Genomic DNA, 22670 nt, shown 5'->3' with positions numbered 1-22670 from the left:
ACCCAGGATGCGCATGCACCGGATACGAATGAAGTAATTAGCCGTCTGAGCGGTGATGTTCTCATGGTGTCAGCAGACGCTTCACCACAGGTGCAATTTACAGCCAAATGTTATCGCTGCGGCTCGTAAGAGCATTTCACCAACTAATGCCTGCATGTTGCCGCTACGTATGTTGGCCGTGGAAAAAGAGGCCACCTACAGTGAGTCTGTCGCAGTAAGAAAAAGAAAAACAAGGTCGTCGGAAGAGAATGGAGCTGCACACTCTGACGCAAGACACTGGCGGCGGTTTGCATAGCATGAATTCGGCGGCACGGCCACCAACGCTGGTCGACGTATCTGTGGAAGGGTGGCCTTTACGCATGGAACTCGATACTGGTATGACTCTTCGTTATTTCACACCAACAGTACCAGCAGTTGTGTGTGTCATCTTCGGTGCAGCCGACAGAACTTTGCCTGCGGACTTACACTGGCAAAGTCATCAAACAGTGTGACATCAAACCACGTGGCGCACAACAACCAGTGACGGCTCCTAACTCTGTATGTTCTGGATCACCGTGGTCCTCTTCTGCTAGGACGTAAATGGCTCGAGCACCTCGACCTGTACTGGACAGCAATTGGCTGTCCAGTTCAGGTCGAGTTGCTGTCCAGCTGGAGGTAGTCAAGCACCTCGACCACCTCCAGTACCTCGGACACATCATCAGCACAGACTGTGCGCAGCCAACAACCGAAAAGATTGAAGCCTTGCTCAGAGCTCCAGCTCCGACTAACGTCTCACAGCTACTTTCCTTGCTGGGACTGATTAACTACTATGGCAAGTTTACACCGCACCTTACAACGCTAGCGCATTCTTTCTGCAGGCTGCTTCAACAGAACGTCTACCGATTGTGGGACTCTGCATGTCGGGAAGCTTTTGACAAGATCAAGTCGGCCCTATCGTCTATCTTAGTCTTGGTCCACTACGACTCTCAAGCACCGCTGCTGTTGGCATGCGATGCGTTGGCTTACAGCCTTGGTCCTGTTCTGTTACATGTGATGTTTGACGGTACGGTGAGACTAATTGTGTAGGCTTCTCGTACTTTTACTTCAGCTGAAGAAAGGTACAGCCAAATTGAGAAGGAAATGCTGGCCCTGGGGTTTGGTGTGAAAAAGTTTCACTTCTATGTCTATGGCTGCAGTTTCACCTTGGTCACCAACCATCTGCCCCTGCAGTGCATTTTTGGTCTGAAAACTGGCATACTGGCCATTGCTGCTGCCAGGCTACAGCATTGGACAGTCACCCTTTCCGCTTACAGGTACAACCTGCTTTACAACACGTCTGTGAAAAACATGGATGCAGATTGCCTTTCACGCCTTCTGGTCTTTTTTACTGTGGAGGAACAAACAGATGAGGACATTTTCTACACGCTGTGGCTGGATTCCATGCCAGTGACACGTCAAGAGATCTCAAGGCACACCAGCCATGATTCCACCCTGTGGCTGGTGCTTCACACGGAAAGGTTGGCCGTCCTACTTCGACAATGCCGATCTCAAGCCATTCCTCCACAGACGACATTAACTAACGGTTCATCAGGTATGCCTGATGTATAGCATGCGTGCTGTCACCCAGGCTTCATCCGTAGCAAAGAGCTGGCCCGCAGCAATTCTGATGTCCCTTTGTGGACAAATACCTCGAGACTCAAGTAAAGCTCTGCTGGGCGTGCCAGCAGCAACGTGCATGACCCGCAAGAGCCCCTTTGCATACCTTGGCATGGCCGTCGAGAACATGGCGGCGAGCACACTTGGACTTTGTGAGTCCTTTTCGCATCTGGATGTTTCTTGTAGCCGTCGATGCCCATTCCAAGTGGCCTGAAGTCTGCTTGATAAAGTCTGACCGCTGCAAGCACAGTTGCCCAACTACAAGAATCTTCAGTCGACATGGACTTCCGGAAACCGTTGTCAGCAACAATGGTTTGCAATTTACATTCGAAGAGTTTCGTTCTTTTCTCATGCTGCACGGCGTGCACCAAGTCCTGACCGTGCCATACCACCAAAGCAGTAACGGACTCACAGAATGTTTCGTAGTCTCTGAAAAATGCCCTTTGAAAGGCTCTGGCATCTGAGTCTGTTGCCGAGTTTTTGAACAAGTTTTTGCAGGCCTACCGCAATGCCCCTCATGCAACTACAGAGGAGACTCTGGCCTTCTTGTTGATGGGAAGAGCATTTCGGACGTGTTTTGATGCTATGAAACCATTACTCAAAGCCTTGGATTCTGGACGACAGTTCCAACAATCGTCTCATCGGGGAGGTGTAGACATGCTGTTTTCAGAGAATGACTGTGTCCTGATGCAAAACTTCAGGCAGGGACTCAAGTGGTAGAATGCAAGTGCTAAAAATAACTGGGCTCGTTTCCTACATGGTACAAGTTACCATGTCACATGGAGTGCAAACTTGGCAGGGGCACCGTGACCACTTATTGCCGGAACCACCCTCCACAAGCAACACTGCGTTTGAACTGGATGACGAGCTGTCACCAGTACTGCTACCACCTTTCAAGGACAAGCCAGCTCACACTGTGCCAACAACATCAGCCACAACGACAGCAGTGACAGCAGCACACATAAGGGGACAAGTAACCTCAGCAGAGCTGTTGTCACTACGCTACCCGCAAAGGACCCGGAAATTGTCCGACTGCTCCAGGCCCGGTTAGCTGTTCTCGAATAAGAGGGGGAAAGTGTTGTGTTTCTGTTTCCGTTCGCTTCTATCAGCACCCCCTGATAAAAGGTGCAACGAGCTGCTATGCCGTGAAAAAGCTTTTTCTCAGTTGCATAATAAAAATTGCTCCCCGAAGGATGCAAACTCATCTTCCAGACACCCTCATGCACACAACAGATTTGACTTGATCGCAACGAGCTCGGCTTCTAAGCTGGTGACTCGGGAAGACAGACTGGTCATGTGTTTCTTCATTTGAGTTTGCTTTTCGTTTACTAGTTGTTTTACTTAGACCAGTGGTTCTCAAATGGGGGTCTGCGAAGGCATTCTAGGGGTTCGCAAAGCCCTGCCTTATCAATCAAGCCCGACAATAAAAGTTTTCTTTTTCAGGTTGAAAAGAAATGTTTCAGTTTTCAGGCGAGTTTTCTCATGTGTATGTCAATAAGGGAGGTCTACTTCACACTAGCCCTAAGTTATATCTATTTATTAAATCATTATTGTATTTAACCTATACATTTCCCCTCTCCTCATAACAAACGGGGTCCTCCATCATCTCCGTCGATCCTCAAGGGATCCGCAAAACATCAATGGTTGAGAACCACTGCCTTAGACAATCGGAGAAGGCTGGCCAGTTTCCAGTTTTTGTACCATTGTTTGGATACTTCACTGCAGTTCAACGCCTTGTGCCTTAGTCAGTGGTCCTGGATTAGATTTTTTTTATCTCCACACAAAATCGGAAGCAAAAATTTCATAAACGGCACTAGGCAGGCCTGTGGGCTCGGCAGGACCGTAATGCAAACATAGTCACTCTTGAAATGGGAAATCTGTTTTGGTTAACCAACCTGGATAACGAAGAGAAACAGTTTAGCCTTTATACCATGAGTGTTGCCGAGACAATGGGCAGGCTGCTGGAACATGGGGTCTTTTATCCCCAATGTTGTAGTTGCTGACAGCATCATAGTTTCGAAGTGCTGACAACCCACCAGTCTGAGGTCTTGAGATTGGGACATGGAGGGAGGATCCACATGTTGGGCATCACATTGTAGCTCAAGAGTTGGGAAGACAGTGCAGGTGGCTGCATCAGTTCCAGGCAAGCAGAGGGGCTGGAGAGTCATAGGGCAGATGACTCAGGATCTGGATAACGAAGAGCAATAGTTTAGCCTTCATCGTCCCACGAGTGTTGCCGAGCCCACGTATGCTGCCAGTAAAAATATATTAATTTGCCCACAGGTTTCTTTTGCTCTTTTTACTTCATGTGAGATTAATTTCTACATATCTGAAGTGAGCTCTGCTCGGCAGTTTGTTCAGTTGAGTTGTGATATGCATCAATAGGAGACTGTTGACATCTCACGCTTTTTTTTATTTGGCACGGCCCCCATAAGCACTCTCAAAGTCCCCTGGGGGTCTACGAACCACAGTTTGAGAATCGCTGCATAGAGCAGTTTGTGTTAAAACCGTTATTGCGCTACAATATTTGTCTCTAAATGGCTGCCCTTTTGTGAACCAATGCGGTTTTCGGCGGCTTCATTGTTGGAAAACTCAACTTCAATTTGTCACCGATTTACATTGTAAGCCTCACTCTAGATCAGAAACCCATGCAATTTTTATTGACTTTCGAAATGCGTTTGATAAAGTGCCGCATCATCAATTTCTCAAATTACACACTTTTCAAGTACAGTCAAACCAGACTATAGCGAACCGATTTACATCGAATTATCCGTTATATTGAACAATTTTTGTGCTCAGTAATGTTACAGTGATAATAGGGTGGTTTCATTTGAAATCGAACACGCTCGTCGGGGTGGGTTTTTCGATTTTTATTTAAAAAAGATGTAATTGCCCCATTTCTGGAAAGAGCAAAACTGCTTTTCAAAATTTTTTTAAAAATATTTCGTTTCACAAAAAATTATTGAGTGGAACAGGGTGAAAATCTGTTTTTACTCCATGATTTTTCTGCCCAGTTCTGTATGCTGGTATGAATACAGGAAGCATACAAAACTCACAGTAATTTTTTGTGCTCTTGTATATGATTTCGGCTATTTACTTTTGTAATTTTGTTTATTTAGGTAAAAAATTACAAACATCGTCTCTTTGACAATCCGATGACACCTTCAGAGTTTCTTATCTCATGAGTTATTATATTTGTCGCTTATTAAATACTATGCGGGTGTAGCCCTTTACATGGGCTATCGACGGGCATAAGTTTCGTTTTTTTTATTTCCACTGAATTTTTTATATAAAATGTGAAATATCGTCGAAAATGAGATTAACTGATATTTTGAACCCACTTTATCGAAAAAAACCATTTTTTACTTCATTCAATTTTTTATTACTGCTGCCGATCGTATGACCTTTCAATTGGCTTGATGCAATTTCCCCCTTTTTTGTTGTATCTTCTCTAGAAGTGATCGAAATCGCTGCCACGTTCTCAGAATGGCCAAACGCAGTTTCCGCAGGTCGGCTCCTCTTCAAAGACTATACTGCTTATTTGTGTGTTCAAATGCAGCGGGTAAATTCATTTTCATTGAGAACACTCATGCTTGGCTACATATTGTATTTTCTTAATTTTTTAATTATGGCAACTGACATTCCTTAGTCTGATAGGTGCAGCAGATGTTCCATTATCTGATGTCTAAACCCAGGGCACAAAGGGCGGAGAAAATGAAACGAGCTCTTCATGGGTAGCCAGACCGGGGTCATATATCTGTTTGTGCTATACACAGCTTGTAAGGCACGTCAGCACGCCTGGCGCTTCGCGCTATAGGCCTATCTCCATTACACCTAGGAAGCATCTGGCACGGGCGCCAATCCATGATGTGTTTTGTCGCTTGCAATCAAATAACCATGTAATTACCTGTTCTTTATTGTCAGCGTGTATATCAAAAATATGTAGTATCACATGCCCCTCTTTGAGAAGGAAAAGCAGTTTGCAGAAAAAAGTGAGGAAAACGGACTGAGTTTACGTGAAGACAATTTTTTACAGAACACAAACACCTATTGGCGATAAATAGTCACTTTTATTAATTAACGCTCATATATTTAGGATGCACTTGTAAAACAATATGTTGCTGTGCTTTAAATAGTCCAGTTCACGAGCAACGCAATATTGGAACCTTTTGACAACGACATCGGCTTGCCTCTGCAGAGAAGATCAAGCGCGGGGGCGAGCTGAATTTTGTACTGCAGCGGTCAGATGCAGCCGAGAAGTTCAAGAGCGTGGTAAGTCGAGACGGACAGAACAAAAACTGGAGCCAAAGCGAGCGAGCGGTAAACCGAGACGGTGGCCTTTCTCTTTGAACGAGTGTGTGCAGTTATAAATAAAAGTGTTGGGTTTTGTTCGAGACTGATCGATATCTCTGTTGCCAAGAAGCAATGATTTTCACATGCACAGGCAGCTGCGAAAGCAGTCACTTAGTGTCTCTGTAGACTTTTAGTTTCTCCACTTTGTCGCACCAAGCTTAAGGGAGGACGCGGGAATCAACTCGCGAAAAATGTCAAAAAAGTTGATTTTTACAAAGTCGACTATTTCACGTCTATGGGTCTTCTTCTTTGCCCTCTCAAAGTATTTTTGTTGAAAACTATCTCAAAGTGCTCTAAATAATCACTTATATGAGGTCAGGTAGCGAAATATTGCTTCCAATCTGTGAAAAATCCACGTTTTTCAAACCCCCGTTTCTCCGCGACTGCGCTACGAAGCGCGGCCATCTTGGTATCTATGGAAAGCGCATTTCGTCATCTTCCTATTTCCCACGTCTACCGTCTCCTCAAATGCGAACTAAGCACATAAAAAACAAAACTTCGGAAGCCTCCCGGTTGGAAACGGCAGCCTCCGATTGGCCTTCTCTGCTGCGCGGGTCGGGCGCGCTCCATCATTGGCCGGCGGAGTGGTTGCCCCTAGCAACAGCGCCGGCGAGGCCGGTATCTGAGAGAGCGTCGTCTGCTCCAACGCCGCTTTCGCCTGCTCGCTTGCTCGCCGAAGGTGCTCTTCTTTGTTTCGGGTTACGCTGTTTTCTTGCTCCCGCTCGGACTTTTTCGCGCGATCATGGATCAACGATCCTTCAAAAAGAAGCACGGGACGACGCATCACTTCGGAAATCACAAGCGGAAATCCCCAATGGCCAAGAAAAGTAAGAAAACTTCCCTCCCGCCGCCGAGTTTCGAAAGTGCGCGTCTCATTGAAGCGCAGTTTGCTGCAGACGGCTTGAATGCACGGCCTAGCACTTCGCGTCCAGTTACTGGCGTCGAAGACATGGCCTCCACGAGCACCGATCGCACCGTTCAGGCGCATTTACAACCGAACTTTGTTTCGACGGAAGAGTCCCGCGAGTGCGCTGCTGCGGTCCGCGAGTCATTGAGTTCAGTGTCGGCAACTGAGCGGAAAATGAATCTGACCGGCGAAGGCCAGAAACCCGCGAGTGCGGAGCCATCTGATGAGTATTTGGTGGTTCAGGTCGCGGCACTGAACGCGCTCCTCAGCGAGACACCATGCCCGAAGTGCTTCAGGCTGGGAGTCACCGTCGTGCAGGGAACAAGGCTTGGTTTGGCGGTGAAGATGCTCCTAACTTGTTCTACGTGTGGCGTTGTCACTGACCATTGGTCATCACCGCGACAAGAAGACAGCAGGGCCTTCGAGGTGAACTTGAGGTCAATGCAGGCCGTGAAGAGTGTGGGCAAGGGTGCAACTGCACTGACAGACTTTTGGTCTGTTATGAACGTGTCACATCGGGGAATGCACCACAAAACATTCCAGGGGCACCTCAAGTCCAAGTTTAGCCCTGCCGCAGATACAGCTGCAGCAGGTGTATGCACTGATGCCGTAAATGCTGTGCGCAAAGTGTACGAAGAAATGGACCCAACCTTCACAAAGAATGTGACTGTGGTATACGACGGCACGTGGATGACACGCGGTCACACATCCCACATTGGTGTGGGTACCGTGATTGAGTATTACACGGGGTTAGTGTTGGACTCTGTCGTTCTTTCCAACCTTTGCCATGGGTGCGCAGTGGGCCCAAAGCCAGATGCTGAGGGCTACAGCCAGTGGGTGCAGTCGCACAAGTGTCAAAGAAACACTGAAGTGAAGTCGGGCAGGATGGAAGTTGAGGCGGCCCTGTTGCTCTTTGGACGTTCCCTAGCCAAGAACGACTTGCGCTACACCAACATTGTATGCGACGGTGACAGCCGCACTTTTCTGGCCCTCAGCGAGGTTGCGACCTACGGGTTCATTCCATTTCAAAAGGAAGACTGTATAAACCACGTGCAGAAGAGGATGGGATCCGCTCTGCGTGCCCTCATTACCAAGGGCAAGAAAGGACAACCCCTCGGCGGAAGAGGTGGCCTGACGCAGGAGCTGATCAAAAGGCTCACCAGCTACTACGGCATGGCTTTACGAAGCCACCCTGACGTCGATGAGATGCAGCGAGCGGTAATGGCAACTTTCTACCACATAACTTCGAGAGATGAAGAACCACATCATCATCTTTGTCCACCTGGACCCATGAGCTGGTGCAGACATCGAGCGGCAGAAGCTAAAGGCGAGCCTCAGCCAGCTCACAAGTACAAGCTGGCGAGCCATGTTGCTCCTGCCCTCCTGCCGGTGTACCAGCGCCTCTCTGAGCCTCAGCTCCTTGACCGGTGCAAGGGAAAGAAGACGCAAAATGCAGCAGAGAGTCTTCACTCGGTAATCTGGTCGGTGCTTCCAAAAGATGAGCACGCCTCCCTGATTGCAGCAGAGACTGCCGTCAGCGAGGCAATCTGCAAGTTCAACTGTGGCAGCTATCATGCCTACACGGAGTTTTGTTCTTCCCTCGGCATCCGACCTGGAGGACTCGCCCTTCGTAGGGCAGCGGAGAAGGACGCCTCGCGGAAAAAGAAAGCTTCAAAAGCTCTTCAAGCAAAAGGTCAGAAGCCAAAGAGGGGCCGTGCTGAAAAAGACGTGGAAAACTACAACCCTGGTGGCTTCTAAGGTGCGAAGCAGAACCTAGAACTTTAGAGACCGTTTCCTCAGAACTTTACTTTTTGCTTTCCGCTCAGCTCGTGGAGCTGATATCTTGGCTACCGCTTTGAGCATTTTTGTTCCGTTTGTTTCATTATACTCTTTGAACTGTTCTACAGCTCATGACATTCTTATTTTTTTAGATTATTTTATTTTTCAATTTATGAGGTGCATCTTTGTCTGCATGTCCTTTGTTCCTGTCCAAACCAGGTGACAAAAATTAAAATTAAAAATAATTATGACAAAAATAAAAAAATTTCAAGAATGTTATGTTTTGTAGGATACATTTGGGAATATTGTCGTTGTACAACCACCCTTCTATTGTATTTTTTTAATTCTGCAGGCTCTCCACAAAGACCAAAGCAGAAAAGTTTGATAAATCAAAAAGTAACATAGATAAGAAAGTGGTATTTTGTTTGTATCACCATACAGGCATTACCAACATATGTGCCAAACTTTATTAGAATCTATTGAAAATCAAAAAAATTTCTGTCGATCCCCACTTCGTCCCTTAAGGCAATGATTGTACAGCTTTCAGGAATATGGAAAAGCGATTTGACGATTTTATTTTAGGTGACTACAGTAGATTTGCTTTGGCTAGGCACACATTGCTTTGGTTTGACAATTAGTAAAGGTTTGTTCTAGTTTCTTCTTTAAACTAAAGCATGTCCGGCCAAGGCGGACTTGGCACCGCTGCATAAACAGCATCAGCTAATGTACAACTCGTGCTAATGTCGCCTTAGGTTCCTGGCCCGGCTCGCGAACTGTGCACCACACATGTGAGGTCTGTAATCCTGTGCGAGCACCTACTAAGGCCCATCCTTTCTTGTGCTTCCTGAATATATTGATTTCTTCTCTCCGGTAGGTTGCAATGCACGCCTTTTGTCACTGTTAATTTTTTTTTTCAACAAAGTCCTTTGACGTTTGCATCAAGGAGCCGTCCTGTGAACAAAAATTATGTACTGTGGTTAGGTGCTTCAAGCCTTACAAGCTGTGTATTGCACAAACAGATATATGACCCCGGTCTGGCTACATGAAGAGCTCATTCAGTTTTCTCACCTCTTTGTGCCCTGGCTTTAGACATCGGATAATGGTACATCCGCTGCACCGCTAACGAGTGTTGCCATCATTACAAAATTAAGAAAATACAATATATAGCCAAGCACGAGTGTTCGCAATCGAAATGAATTTACCCGCTGCATTTGAACACACAAATAAGCAGTATAGTCTTTGCAGTGAAGTTGACTTGGGGAAACTGCGTTTGGTTGTTCTGAGAATGTGGGAGCGATTTCGATCACTTCTAGAGAAGATAAAACAAAAAAGGGGGAAATCGCATCAAGCCAATTGAAAGTTCATATGATTGGCAGCAATAATAAAAAAATATTGAATGAAATAAAAAATGTCCTTTTTCGATAAAGTAGGTTCAAAATATCAGTTAATTTCATTTTTGACGATATTTCAAATTTTATATAAACAATTCAGGGAAAATAAAATAAAATAAACTTAAGCCCGTCGATAGCCCATGTATGGGGCTACACACACATAGTATTTGGTAAGCGACAAATATAACAGCTCATGAGTTAAAAAGCTCTGAAGATGTCACCGGATTGTCAAAGAGACAATGTTTGTCATTTTTTACCTCAATAAACAAAAATACAAAAGTATTTTCCTTTGAACTGAAAAATAGTGGAAATACCGTACAAAATCACAAAAGATTGCTGTGAGTTTTGTATTTTTTCCGTATTCACACCAGCGTACAGAACTGGGTAGAAAAATCATGGAGTAAAAAACAGATTTTCACCCTGCACCACTCAATATTTTTTGTGAAGAAAAATATTTTTAAAAAAAATTTTAAAAAGTGGTTTTCTTTTTACAAATGGAACAATTACATATATTTTTTTTTAATTGAAAGACCCACCCTGACAAGCGTGTTCAATTTCATATGAAACCACCCTCCTGTGAAAAAGCGTGACTGTGCAAGTGGCAGAAGCTTATATTAGCACAAGTGCTGTGTGGGAGCTGTCAGTTACTTCCCTAGCCTCACTTTAATTTTCTTTTTTGTAGGGCTGTTATAGAAGAATTGTCTCCTTACGTACCAGCATTAGGAAAGGAAAGTTTGAGTATGACGTATGTGATGCTTTCTTCTCCACATTTGTGTCAAAGCTCTTTTAATTGTTTTTTGGCCGCTGTATATTTTTCAGACATTTATATATCCAGTTTCTGTTCTGGTGCAAACACATCTTTTTTGTGTGCATAATAATAATAATTGTTTTTTTTCTATTAGACTTGATGGTGGCAATTAAGGGGAAAAGCCATATGCAGCTTGACGTGCCCCTTGACTGCCTCAGTGCATATTGACAGAACACAGCAGGAATAAAAAGAGTGAGAAAAAATAACAAAAAACAGAAGACGCAACACACAAAATTTACCATAGCAGATAAAGCAATATAATCAAATATGAAGACTGGTTGTAACTAGTTATCATAACCACCCATAAAATATACTGATAGTATTTTTTCTATTGACATTCCATTCCAGTACAAATTTTTTAGGGGCACAGCTCCTTAGGGTTTAGCTTTGTCCGGCGTCTGTGATCACATCGATTGCCATCCCATCTTTCTTAAAAAAAAGTTTGCGCAGTCAACAGGATTCGAACCTGTGCGGGAGACCCAATGGATTTCTAGTCCGCCTTAACCACTCGGCCATGACTGCGGGACGAGTAGGGGGCTCTGAGATGTGGTAGTAACTCAAGAGCTGGGGATGTCATGGATGAAACGTTGCATGTAGCCACTCAACGTATGTACAAAAAAGGGCGCTGTGGTCAAATGCATATATAATTGCGTTAAACTTTGGATGCACTGGCTCAATGTTTATAGACGAGAGGGCGCTGCAGTCAAATGCTCAAATGCATATATAACCACGTTCCACACCACATTCTCTTTCTGACATGGATGAAAATGAACGAGAAGCTCGGCATGCTGCAACTCAGCATCTATGCAGACAGCAAGCTTCTCCAGAGAGGATAAAAAAACCAGCACCATCAGCACTACCTATGAACAAAATCAGTATCATCAGCACCACCAAAGCTTTGCCCCAATCAACATCATTCACCATATGGAGATACGCTCATTTTTCATAAAGATTTAGTGGGGTGGTTTCATTTGAAATCAACCAAAGTTATTGGTGTGGGTCCTCAGAGTTATCAGTAAGAAATATACCGTAATATCTCGAGTCGTTGCCCATCCCTAAGTCATTGCCCACCCCATTTTTTGGGCCAATATAGATTTCCAAAAAAACACCGAGTCATGCCCACCCCTTCAAATACCCCAACGCAGACTCCACAATCCGCCAATACTCATCCTACCAAATGACACGGCTGCAGACCTTACCACTGGAGGACGTCTGTGACAAAGTAAAATGAAGGAGGGAAAGACACTTCTGTTTGTTTACGCATTTGCTCCACAAGCCACCCCGAAGGGGTTGTGTATCCGTGCAAAATTGACCCCAACAAAAAGAAATCGGAAAGAAAACACAAGCAGTAACCCAGTCAGGGATAGCGAGGTAAGCAAACGCCCCATATCCTGGAATGTAAACGCGGAGTGTAAGCTCAGTCCGTCTCCGCCGAAGTAAGGTCGCCGTTAACCCGCTTTGCGCCGCACGTCGCAACCACGGTTGTGCAATGTTTTAGACAAAGCCAAGGGTAAATAAAGCTTTGCTTGAACACCCTTCACAGATGTTTCTAGAGTGTCCCAAACCCCCATTGATAGCAGCCGTGCACGGACGCACGCATGTACGCTCCAAACAAGAAAGTTGCACAAGTGCTTGCGATTGACAAGTTGCCCGACTTGGCCAGACGCCAAAATATTTTAACGTGATCACCGACAGCTTTTCCGCTTTCCCAGCATTGCTCTTTGTTGCTTCTCTGCTCTGCTCACTCGCTCGTTGCACCTGCTTGGTTTTTTTATTTTCTTCTAGAGTTTTCTTTCTTTTTTTTACTAACCAGGAGAACATAGTGGTGACGTGCTTTCACGGAACAAACGTTCGCGCTGTATGCAGATCAGCGGTGTTCCTAGTGCATATGCTAGCAACGGACTTCACTATAGTAAAACATACTTTAGTGAGCATTTTTTTTTATAAAACAAAACTAAATGCAGTTTTGAGTTTAATGTATCTCTTGTCCAGCAGCACTAGATACGCAGAAAAAAATGGGCGACTTTTTCCGCCTTCGACTTTTTGTGCTCACCCACCGAGACTTGGCTCACCCAACTTTTTTATGAATTTTAGGTGGTTGGGGGTGGGCGATGACTCAGGATATTACGGTATGTGAAATCTCAATCCCAATGATGTACAAAGCTGTTTTTCAAAAAAATGAGAAAGATCTTGTTTGCTAAAGAAATATGAAATGCTGCCAGGTAATATGCCTGAAAGTCGAAATTCAACCATGGAACCCTAACCAATGTTGGGGTTCATTGATTAATTAGTGATATTTTGCAAGGATTAGTACATATGGCTTGTTTCAAGTTGCACATCAAGAGCATGTGTGTCAATTCATACCTGCCAACTCTCCCGAATTGTCCGGGAGCCTCCCGAATTTTGATCACATCTCCTGATTGTACGGATGCGACCTCAAATCTCCCGAAAAGTATCCGCCGTAGTTTTTTTATGACGCCTTATTGCTATAATCATGACGTGTGTGTCATTGCAGGTTACTCGAGAGTAGGTTTAGGTTACTCTGGTGGGTTACCACGTTACAACTCAGAGCAGTAGCGTAAAACGAGGGTAGATTTTCAAATGCCTTGGTACGAAACCTCTACTCCTGAAGCTAGAGCGCATTTTGGAACACGGCTTATATGACCATGGGTGTGCTAGGCTTCAGTTGGCTTTGTCAGGTCGTCGAGTGAGGTGCGGAACGTCAAACTACTCTTTGTGTTTCCCCGAGTTTAGATGGAACCACTGATTCGTTGGGACGATCGATGGGACTTTAAAAAGCCAAGAAGTACTTGCAAGTATTTCTGAGATCATACGCGACTGAGTTTCCGTGCTTTGTTGCTTCGCAGAAAGCTGACAAGTATGGATTCTGTACCATGTGCGCCTGTGATGTGTGAGCGTTTCGCACGGTGGCAAGCTTGACATCAGGATACACATCGCTCCACGAAAGCATCAGAACCATGCTCGTGCCATAGAAGGGCAGGGCACCACTGGCAGTTTACTCCAAAACAACAGCGAAAACAGTGTGATTTGTGCAGAGTGCCGCTTCACGGGGTTTCTTGTCAAACAAAAAAAATAATGTTTCACCCCCTCGTGTGCAGTGGTTTCCCGAATTTTTATGTTGCTAGGTTGGCAGGTATGGTGAATTATGTTTAAAATTTTCATTTCTGTAAAACCAGTGAACCATTTTCATTTACATTTCCTTCCCTCTACTTGTGATTGACTGCATGCTTTCTTTGTGTTCAGCATGTTTGTGCAGATTCAGTAATCTTAAGGCGAGACGCGGGTCTTAAAATGGTAAAAAATCGCGAAATTCGGGGTTTTTTCAAAAATTGCATGTTTGGATAGAATATAGTCCGAAGCACCTGCCTGCGAAGTTTCAATGTCCTATTCGACGTCTAAGTATGAAAAAAACGATAAATACGATGCCTCCGCGACGCTCAAATCGCGAATCCAACGCAAAAAATAGTCAAACTGCGCGCCCGCCTCGCTTCACGACCGATCGTCGGATCGCGGCCATCTTGGTCTTGTTGGAGAGCTGGTTCTCTTCCCTACATCCTCATCCCACTCACTATCGCGACAACCTTGGAAAGCGTCCGCATTCCGCGGGTTTTCACGACTGGAATAACGAATGCTTATTGGCCCGCGCGCATACGTCACGGGTACGTCGTGCCGCGCGCGCCTGTCATAGGCCAAGACGCGCCCCTTTCCACTTCTGCTCCTTTCCTCCTCTTGGCGCGCGCGCCTCCACCAACGCAAGGGGAGCGTGGAGAAGCGTCGTCTGCTTCGTCTTGGCCCATCTGCTTTGTTCGTTCCGCGGCTGAGTGCACGTTGTTTCGAAATTCGTTTACGTTCGCGCGTTCGCGTCTGACGTCGCTGGTTTCTCGCTATGAAGTTGCGGGAGTTTCATTTCGAGCGATCGAGATGCCGGGGGACTCTCGATTGAAAGAGAGTACGCGGCGGACATTCGGGAGGAAGACGCGACGTGCGTGGAACAAGCGGAAGACATCACCTGCAAGTGCGCCGCTACGATCTGCGCCACTCCCGAACGCATTGGATCTGCCGGGACCATCGGCTAGCCTTCCCGTTGACGATGCTGCGGCATCAAGCGCTGGTACGGATGGCTCAAGTTTTGCCGGCACCACTCGCGTCGCCTCTACGTACTACTCTACGGCCGAGCAAGCGCAGCGCGCCAAGCGATCGGAGAAATGCAAGCGCGTTTTATTGGAGAAGTCGGTGACCCAGCGGAAGTTCGATCTGCTTGAGGTCAACGGACCATGCCAAACAAGCGATGCTGGAACCCAGTTTGTCATCGTCAACATGAAAGTCCTCAACGACCTCTTCGCGCACGCGAGGTGTGGAAGCTGCGGTGTGGGATCCCTCACGCTCAGCAAGGCCGCGGACAAGGAGTACGGCTTGGCCGTCAAGCTTGTGCTCGTCTGCAGCACTTGCGACTTCCAGAAGAAGCAGTTCTCCTCTCCCAGGGTTGCTGGAACAGCAAAGATCACTCCCTTTGAAGTGAACATGAGGGCCATGAAGGGGATCCAATCCATTGGCAAAGGAGTGACAACCCTGTCAGACTTCTGTGCCTCCATGAACATTTCTCATCGGGGCCTGCACCACAAGACGTACCAGGGACACCTGAAAATGTTTGTGCGGGCATGTGAGAATGCAGCAACCGACAGTGAAGCAGCCAGTGTTGCTGTCGTCAAGGGGCTCTACACAGGCTTTATGAACCCCATTGGCAACATCGATGTCATCTTCGACGGATCATGGATGACCCGAGGACGCAGCTCCCACATTGGTGTAGGCTGCATTGTGGAGTTGTACTCTGGCCTCGTCATTGACCATGTTGTATACTCCAACTTCTGCCTTGGATGTGCCTTGGGACCGGAGCCCGAGGACGATGGCTACAGTAACTGGTACGCAACCCACGACTGCCAGAGGAACATTGACTGCAATGCTGGCCGTATGGAGGTGGAGGCTGCGCTCACAATGTTTTAGAGGTCTCTGACCAAGCATGGTCTCCGCTACACCACCGTCCTTTCGGATGGGGACAGCCGGACATTTCATGCCTTGTCTGAAGCGAAGGTTTACGGCTTCATCAAGATAGAGAAGAAGGACTGCGTGAACCACGTCCACAAGCGGATGGGAGCTGCCTTGCGCAACGTTGTTGAGAAGAAGGCACAAGGCGAGTCACTTGGTGGGAGAGGAAAGCTGACACAGGAAAAGATCAAGAAGATCACCAACTATTATGGCTATGCTCTCAGGAGCAACAGCCATGACGTTCCAGGGATGAAGAGGGCGGTGGAAGCCACACTCCTGCACATGACCTCTACAGACTGCGCCCCAGACCACAGCAAGTGCTCCGAGGGAGCGGAGCCCTGGTGCAAGTACAACAGGGCCTTGGCAAACAGTGAGCCTCCGCCGCCGCACAAGAATCCTCTTGCGGCTTGTGTTCGGGCTGCACTTGAGCCAGTGTTTGAAAGGCTCAGCAATGAAGACCTGTTGGCACGGTGTAGTGAGGGAAAGACGCAGAATGCTAGTGAGAGCCTGCATTCCGTGATCTGGACGCAGACTTCAAAGAATGCGAATGCCTCCCTGGACAGCGTGAAGAGGGCTGCGGCTGAAGCTGTTGCTGTCTACAACCAGGGAAGGAGGGCGACCAACGAGTCCATTGCTGCAGGCCTGGGCTACGCCACCGGTGACTGCCTTGTCCGCCGAAGCATCGAAAAGGACAGTCTCCGTTTACGTAAAGCAAACACGGTGCACCAGAGCAGCAGTAGCTTGAAGGAAAGGTACTCCAAGCGACACCAGGCAGGAGCATCACGAGATTACAGCCCCGGACAGCTGTAATGGCTTTTTCCAGTGCCATGTTGAACAAAGGCCCTTTTCAGGGCCAAACAAAATTAGGTTTGGAGCTTGAAACTCTTGCTCGCCTCTCCCGTTGTCCAAAGTTGTCGGCTCATCACTTTAGAAGCAATTTTTAGCCAATATCAGTAATTCTTCACCATTTTTGCAATCTTCTAAAAACAAATTATTGCAATTTTTAAATTGCTTAGTTCAGAATGCACTACACTACATCTTGATAACCATTATTCCATAAGCGTTTTCGCATAATTTATTGTAGTCAGCGTCGAAACAGGAAAATGTGATTTTTATCAACATTTCACTCGTTCTTTACTTCTTTCATATTTTTTTCCTAATGTTCCCATAAATTGATTACATCATCTTTTATGTAAAGTTGTTCATGAAGACTTACACTACACCTTGGTGGCAATTATTATTTATCATTCTTCACACAATTTTCTATGTTCAATGTCAAAACTTTAACTTTGATTTTCTCATCTTCATGTTTTTTGTCAACGTGCTTGGCCTTACGGGGGTTTTTATGAGGTTTTTATCGTAGCATTTTGAAACTTTTTGTACCATTTTATTCAGAAAGGACTGGACTACGGAGTAAAGCTATTTTTTTGCAGTTTATAATGACAAAGAAATTTTTATGATGTGACCTCATTAGTGTCATAAATAGCATAATTAGCACATTTTTCTATTATAATGTAATTTTGTGAAAATATAAATAGCTTTATAATGCATGGCAGACCTTTAGCTATGCATCTACATCAATAAAAAATATTTTTTGTTCGAAATGGCCTTAACAACCCGTAAGAAATTAACCAAATTGGGCAACGCTATTTTTTATAACTTGAAAACTAATTGAGATATTTTGAAACTGATTTCATATTTGAATTGAGGAAGAAGGAACACATACGCACAGTGATTTTCATTAGTATCGCTGCAAAAATAAAATAGTCCATTTTAGAACCAGTGTCTCGCCTTAAGTGGCAATGCTATTCACAAAAGCACTTCCACTTGAGATGGAGTGCAATTCACACCCTCTATAGTCACTGCCAGAATGAGAATGGCAGGGTGTCTTTTGAATTCCTCCAGTGTGTGCTCAGTGCCTTCCACCGTGCTTCAGTTGCATTCACTCACTTGAGGTGCATGAAACGCCGAAGCATTGTCAAAAGTAAAATGCTTGTGCTGGAGGCAGGACATCTGAAGCTTCTTTCTGTTGTTCATCTCTTGTGTATGACTATAGGTGGTTAGTGGCTGCTGAAAGAATTGGTTTGGTCTCTGGTTTGATCCTGAGACCTCTCCAAGCTGACCAGAAGCTATCCATCAGTAGAGCAAATTAATGTTAACAGTTGCCATCTGACATTTTCACTGTGGAGTTTTCCTCCAGATGATTAACATCAAATGCTGCAATTCTGTTCACTGTCTAACAGTACAACATTAAACGAATTCCCACTTCATATTTCTTTTAATATCTTCACCGTGGGTGGACGTTCATTAGGAATTTTATGGTAGATGGGTGTGCTGACCAATGAACATAGAAGCTGAAAAGTGGGCTTTTTAACCCCTGATGAACTAGATAATAAAACGAGTGATGAAAATTTTTTTAATATACACACCTTTTAGATAATTGAAATGCAATTATGACATGCCAACACGGCCATCCGAAATCTTCTACCACGCTAGGATAACTGCCTAAATGTGGGCAGTAATTATGTAGAGAAGTAGATACATTGTGAATCTAAATTTTTATATATTAAGATTTTTATCATTCTTGTTTCAGCACAGAGAACGTTTTGACAGCCAATTTTTTATGAGAGGCCTGTCATGAACAACCATCAGAAAGTCCCATCACAAATATTGGTCATATAGAACAGTCACACAGGACTGATGTCACGTGGCACCATGATGTCATTAGGACACAACTTTGATGTGATTAAGACATCAGCATTACATCATGTGTATGTCTTTATGATGCCCACATGAAATCACATCTCACTGACTGGTGCCACAGTCATGCGACCTCATGACATCTGATGTCACACAGCATGTGCCCATCTCATTCACAACATATTTTATGCTTCTTGGCCTTTGTCAGCATGATCAAGCTAGTGTCATTTTGAACAGAACATTCTCGTGAGGATATGAAGGTTCTGCATAAGTTACCTGCATGCAGAAGGGCAGTATACGTTGATGCTATGGGATCATTAATCCTGGTTGGAGTTTCCTGCATTGCTATTTACAAAAACAATAAAATTAAGTTTCCTCTATCATTCTTACAAACCTGGGAAGCACAGTCTGTGTCGAGCATACATTGTGTGTTATGTCTACCATGAAATACTGCGAGAGTGCCCACTTCGTACTAGTGCCCACTATAGCATGTTCGATACCTGGGAATTTCGCAAATTCTGTTAAGCGCACACCTTCTAAAGCGCCGGCATCAGCCAGAAATATTTGGCCCATTGCGTCGGCCACGAGACTGCCAATGGTTATGATGGGGAAATTATGTAAAACTAAATGTGCTTTCTCAGATGCCAGTCGTTGTGCCTTCTAAGCTCTTTAATTGCTGCCACTTTGTTTTTTACCGATTTGACCAGAGAAGTGCCCTTGCCTATACTGTGTTTTATGATAAGTTGGCAAACTGTAAAGGCTGTGGTTCTCATGACCCAATAAGAGCGTCAGAGCCAGGCACGTGCCAGCACTCCGTGGTCAAGGCCTTGGAGGTCTCGTTACTACCACTGCAATGCCATCGGCAACAAAATGTAGTTCTAGGCTTTTTTTTCTGTTAGTGGTGTTGCGGCCAGACTCTTCTGACCGCAACACTACACGACATAGAAGAAAGACGAAGACATGTTAATTTCCGACGATACTTAATATGGCTTATCACTTTTCCGAGAACAACATGGCTTTTGAACAATGTTTGAATGATCACAGCCGTGTAATTAAATGCTTGCACTCAAAACGTCGCCCTGGCATTAGCACCCCCACAGATTCGCAAGTAAATTGAGCGTATGATTGTCTCATGAACTTTTCCTGAAGATCCTGCTACTCTAGCAGATGCCAGTGTTTCAGCGGTGGACGTTCATTCAATGTTGGTTGGCATCACAGCAGATGACTCTTATCCAGTAGATGACAGCCGGTTCTTTCAGACTTTGCATTTGCAGTTACACACACGCTGCCAAGTTGTGGTGTCACACTTCTCGCTCTGACATTCTTATTGGGTCGGGGGTCGTAGCCGAGTTTTGTGAAGCAGAGTATAGATTAACATAGTTTTTACTGAGATCGAGGTGGTCACTTCCATGGTATTTTAGGGTAGTTAATCTTGATTACGTGGAGCTTGGGCTGGTTTCAGATGTTCTGCACGCATGATATATTCTTGTGTTCTCTGGGTTTATCAGAAGGTACAGACTATATTTATTTATGACTACAATGTGTGTCGAGCATGCCCTAGTCAGATTTTCATCGGTTTTGCTTTTTCCTTAGGTGTGTCTAGGGCTTTGAATTCTTAGTGCTTTTGGATTGCAAAGAATCTCTTGTGGTAATAAATCATGAGGGAAGGAGGTTTATCGTGCCCTTTATGCTATCTATTGACTGCTGTTAAAAGTTTTGGCACCATACGCCTGTTCTCTCATACGTTGTGATCCTCCTCATGATGTTGTAAGCCCACATGGAGAGCTGTTTCATCATTTGGAAGCCAGCTGTGCATGGCTATGGTTGGTCACTTGCGAACTAAGTTTGCTGGACTGAGTTGACTCGCCACTGATGGTCGTCTGTGGATTAAGTGTGCTGGACTGAGTATGGCTCACTGCCAAAAGTTACCTGTGGACTAATTATGATGGGTGGACTATGACTTATAGCCTATGGCTATTTGCGGACTAAGTATGCTGGACTAAGTATGACTCGCTGCCAAGCCTCCTTCAGGCTCAAAATGCCAGACTGAGTATGACTACCTCTCAATGATTGTCTGCAGTCTATGCATGCTGGACTAAGTATGAGTTACCCCCACTGGTTGCCTTGAGGCTATATATGCTGGACAGCGTAGACTCCGCACAAAGGGTCGTCTGCAAATTAGTTATCCTGGGCTGAGTATGACTCATTACCGACGATCACCTGAAGCGGACAAAGTATGTTGTACTAGGTATGACTTCCCACCCAATGATTGCCTGCATACTAAGTATGCTGCACTAAGTATCACTTGCAGGCAACCGTAAGCGACAAGTCATACTTAGTCCAGCTGCTTGCACTTTCACTTCATTGTGATGCCAAAGAAAGATGAACTGTGGATCACAGAGTCCAAGATTTTACTCCTGCAGGCTCCTTGTGAATCTGGCTGGTTGCAGTGCTTAATCATTATCATGATTAAGTATGCCCTCTATATTCTTTGGGTGGTTATGCTTGGCCTGCTATGGGTTTCGCATACTTTATGTTGCCTTGGCATGCGTGTCATGCTTTATCGTTCATCATGCCTTCCAAATACACTTTTGCATAAAATCCAGCCCTTGAACACATTTCATATTAAAATTCATATGGCAGTATTAAAGGTTGTTTTGAGGCTGTATTACCTTCTACTAGTGGCTTTCTAATTTGGGCACACTGGTCAATGCAGCTTTGCTGTCCACCTAGTTTGGTGAGCTGGCTAGCTCTCATACATGAGAAATGGTGGGTGCGCACAGCATTTCATGCTTGTTTGGAAGCAAGCCAAGCAACATGGCTTTTGAAACTGCTCTAGGTACATTCTCTCTCTGCTTCTATAGGGAATAGCTCTCACACTGGGGTCAATATTTAATGCATTTAGGCAGTGTATTTGGTGCACAGTGCAGGCTGAGGTGGCTAATAATTTTTTAAAATTTCTTTCTTTTTCAGTTGAGAAGGGCACAGTTGATCCAAGAAGAGAGGAAAAAACTGTACAAGAGCGGAGAGCTGAAAGACCAATATGCTGAGGCTCCACCATTGGACAGCCTCAACAACCGTACCAACCCTCTCTGAGGAGGTCTAGCATCTTTGCAGCTGAACAGAAATAAATTACATACCACATTCAGCAGAAAAATGGAAGACGTTTACAATTCACTATAATGGCAAATTAGAGCGCTGCTCTTGAGGAGGAGGAGGGAAGGCTATGGAGGAGGAGGAGGGCGTACTCTCCTCTCCTGCTCTCTTGCCAGTTAGATGGACATTTTTGCTAAATTTCCCACACTTGAGGAGGAGGAGGGGGAGGGCATGGAAAGAAGGGTGTGCCCCTCCTTCTCTACCCTCTCCTCCTCCTCCTCCTCTGCTCCTCTTTTCCTCCTTCGCCTGTCTTGAGGCATTTCGATTTTGTGATATACTGTGCTAAACAATCTGAAAGATATAAATTGTCACGAATGACGAGGTGACGAACAAGGAATAGCTGAGCAAACCAAAATTTTTAATGGGGCGAACTTGTGCCCAAAACAATAAGGAAACAGACGATAACGACAGAGCATCATGGGTGTCGAAGTCAGCGAAACAGCAGGTTTGAACGCTGTGGCGAGACTGCGGATCGCCACGCAGTCCCCTTTGTACACGCGTCGGCTTCTGGAACAATCGGCCTAAAAGGTTGAGCAACTAGAACAGACCTTGAACAAGCAACAGAGTTCTTGAATTTACCATAACATTAAACTGAAAGAATAAATAAAAGTTGCGTAACTCCCAGGAATCGAGCTCTGGGTTTTCTCACGAAAGTCAGGTGCAGTAACCACTCAGCCATCCATGCGCTCGCTGACACGGATAACATTACTCGTCCCCTTTAAAGAGAGCATTCTTTCAATGCCATGTCAAAAGAAAAAACCAAGGCAAACAAAATAATAAAAAAAATTTTTTTGGCTGCCCTGACGCTCTGAACGAAACTTAGAGTCAATAGGAAAAAATTGTACTTGCTTTCTGCTCAGAAAAACTGGGCATGCAG

At 45.3% G+C, this 22670-nt stretch overlaps 1 protein-coding gene across 3 annotated transcripts in view; it reads left to right on the top strand.

Annotated features, from left to right (window-relative positions):
* LOC115322655 (NADH dehydrogenase [ubiquinone] iron-sulfur protein 5) overlaps positions 1-21794 on the top strand; it is a 57593-nt gene extending 35799 nt beyond the window's left edge. For all 3 annotated transcript variants that reach the window (XM_029983006.3, XM_040499869.1, XM_040499870.1), the window contains one exon: positions 21611-21794. In XM_029983006.3, the coding sequence (XP_029838866.1) occupies positions 21611-21733 (123 nt within the window). In that variant the 3' untranslated portion in view covers positions 21734-21794. The remainder of the gene's footprint in view (positions 1-21610) is intronic.
* The last annotated feature ends 876 nt before the right edge of the window (positions 21795-22670 follow it).

This window comes from Ixodes scapularis, unplaced genomic scaffold (assembly GCF_016920785.2).
Source record: "Ixodes scapularis isolate PalLabHiFi unplaced genomic scaffold, ASM1692078v2 PGA_scaffold8__174_contigs__length_109621045, whole genome shotgun sequence".
In the NCBI taxonomy this organism is placed as follows: Eukaryota; Metazoa; Arthropoda; class Arachnida; order Ixodida; family Ixodidae; genus Ixodes; species Ixodes scapularis.
This window is presented reverse-complemented; position numbering and strand designations above follow the sequence as displayed.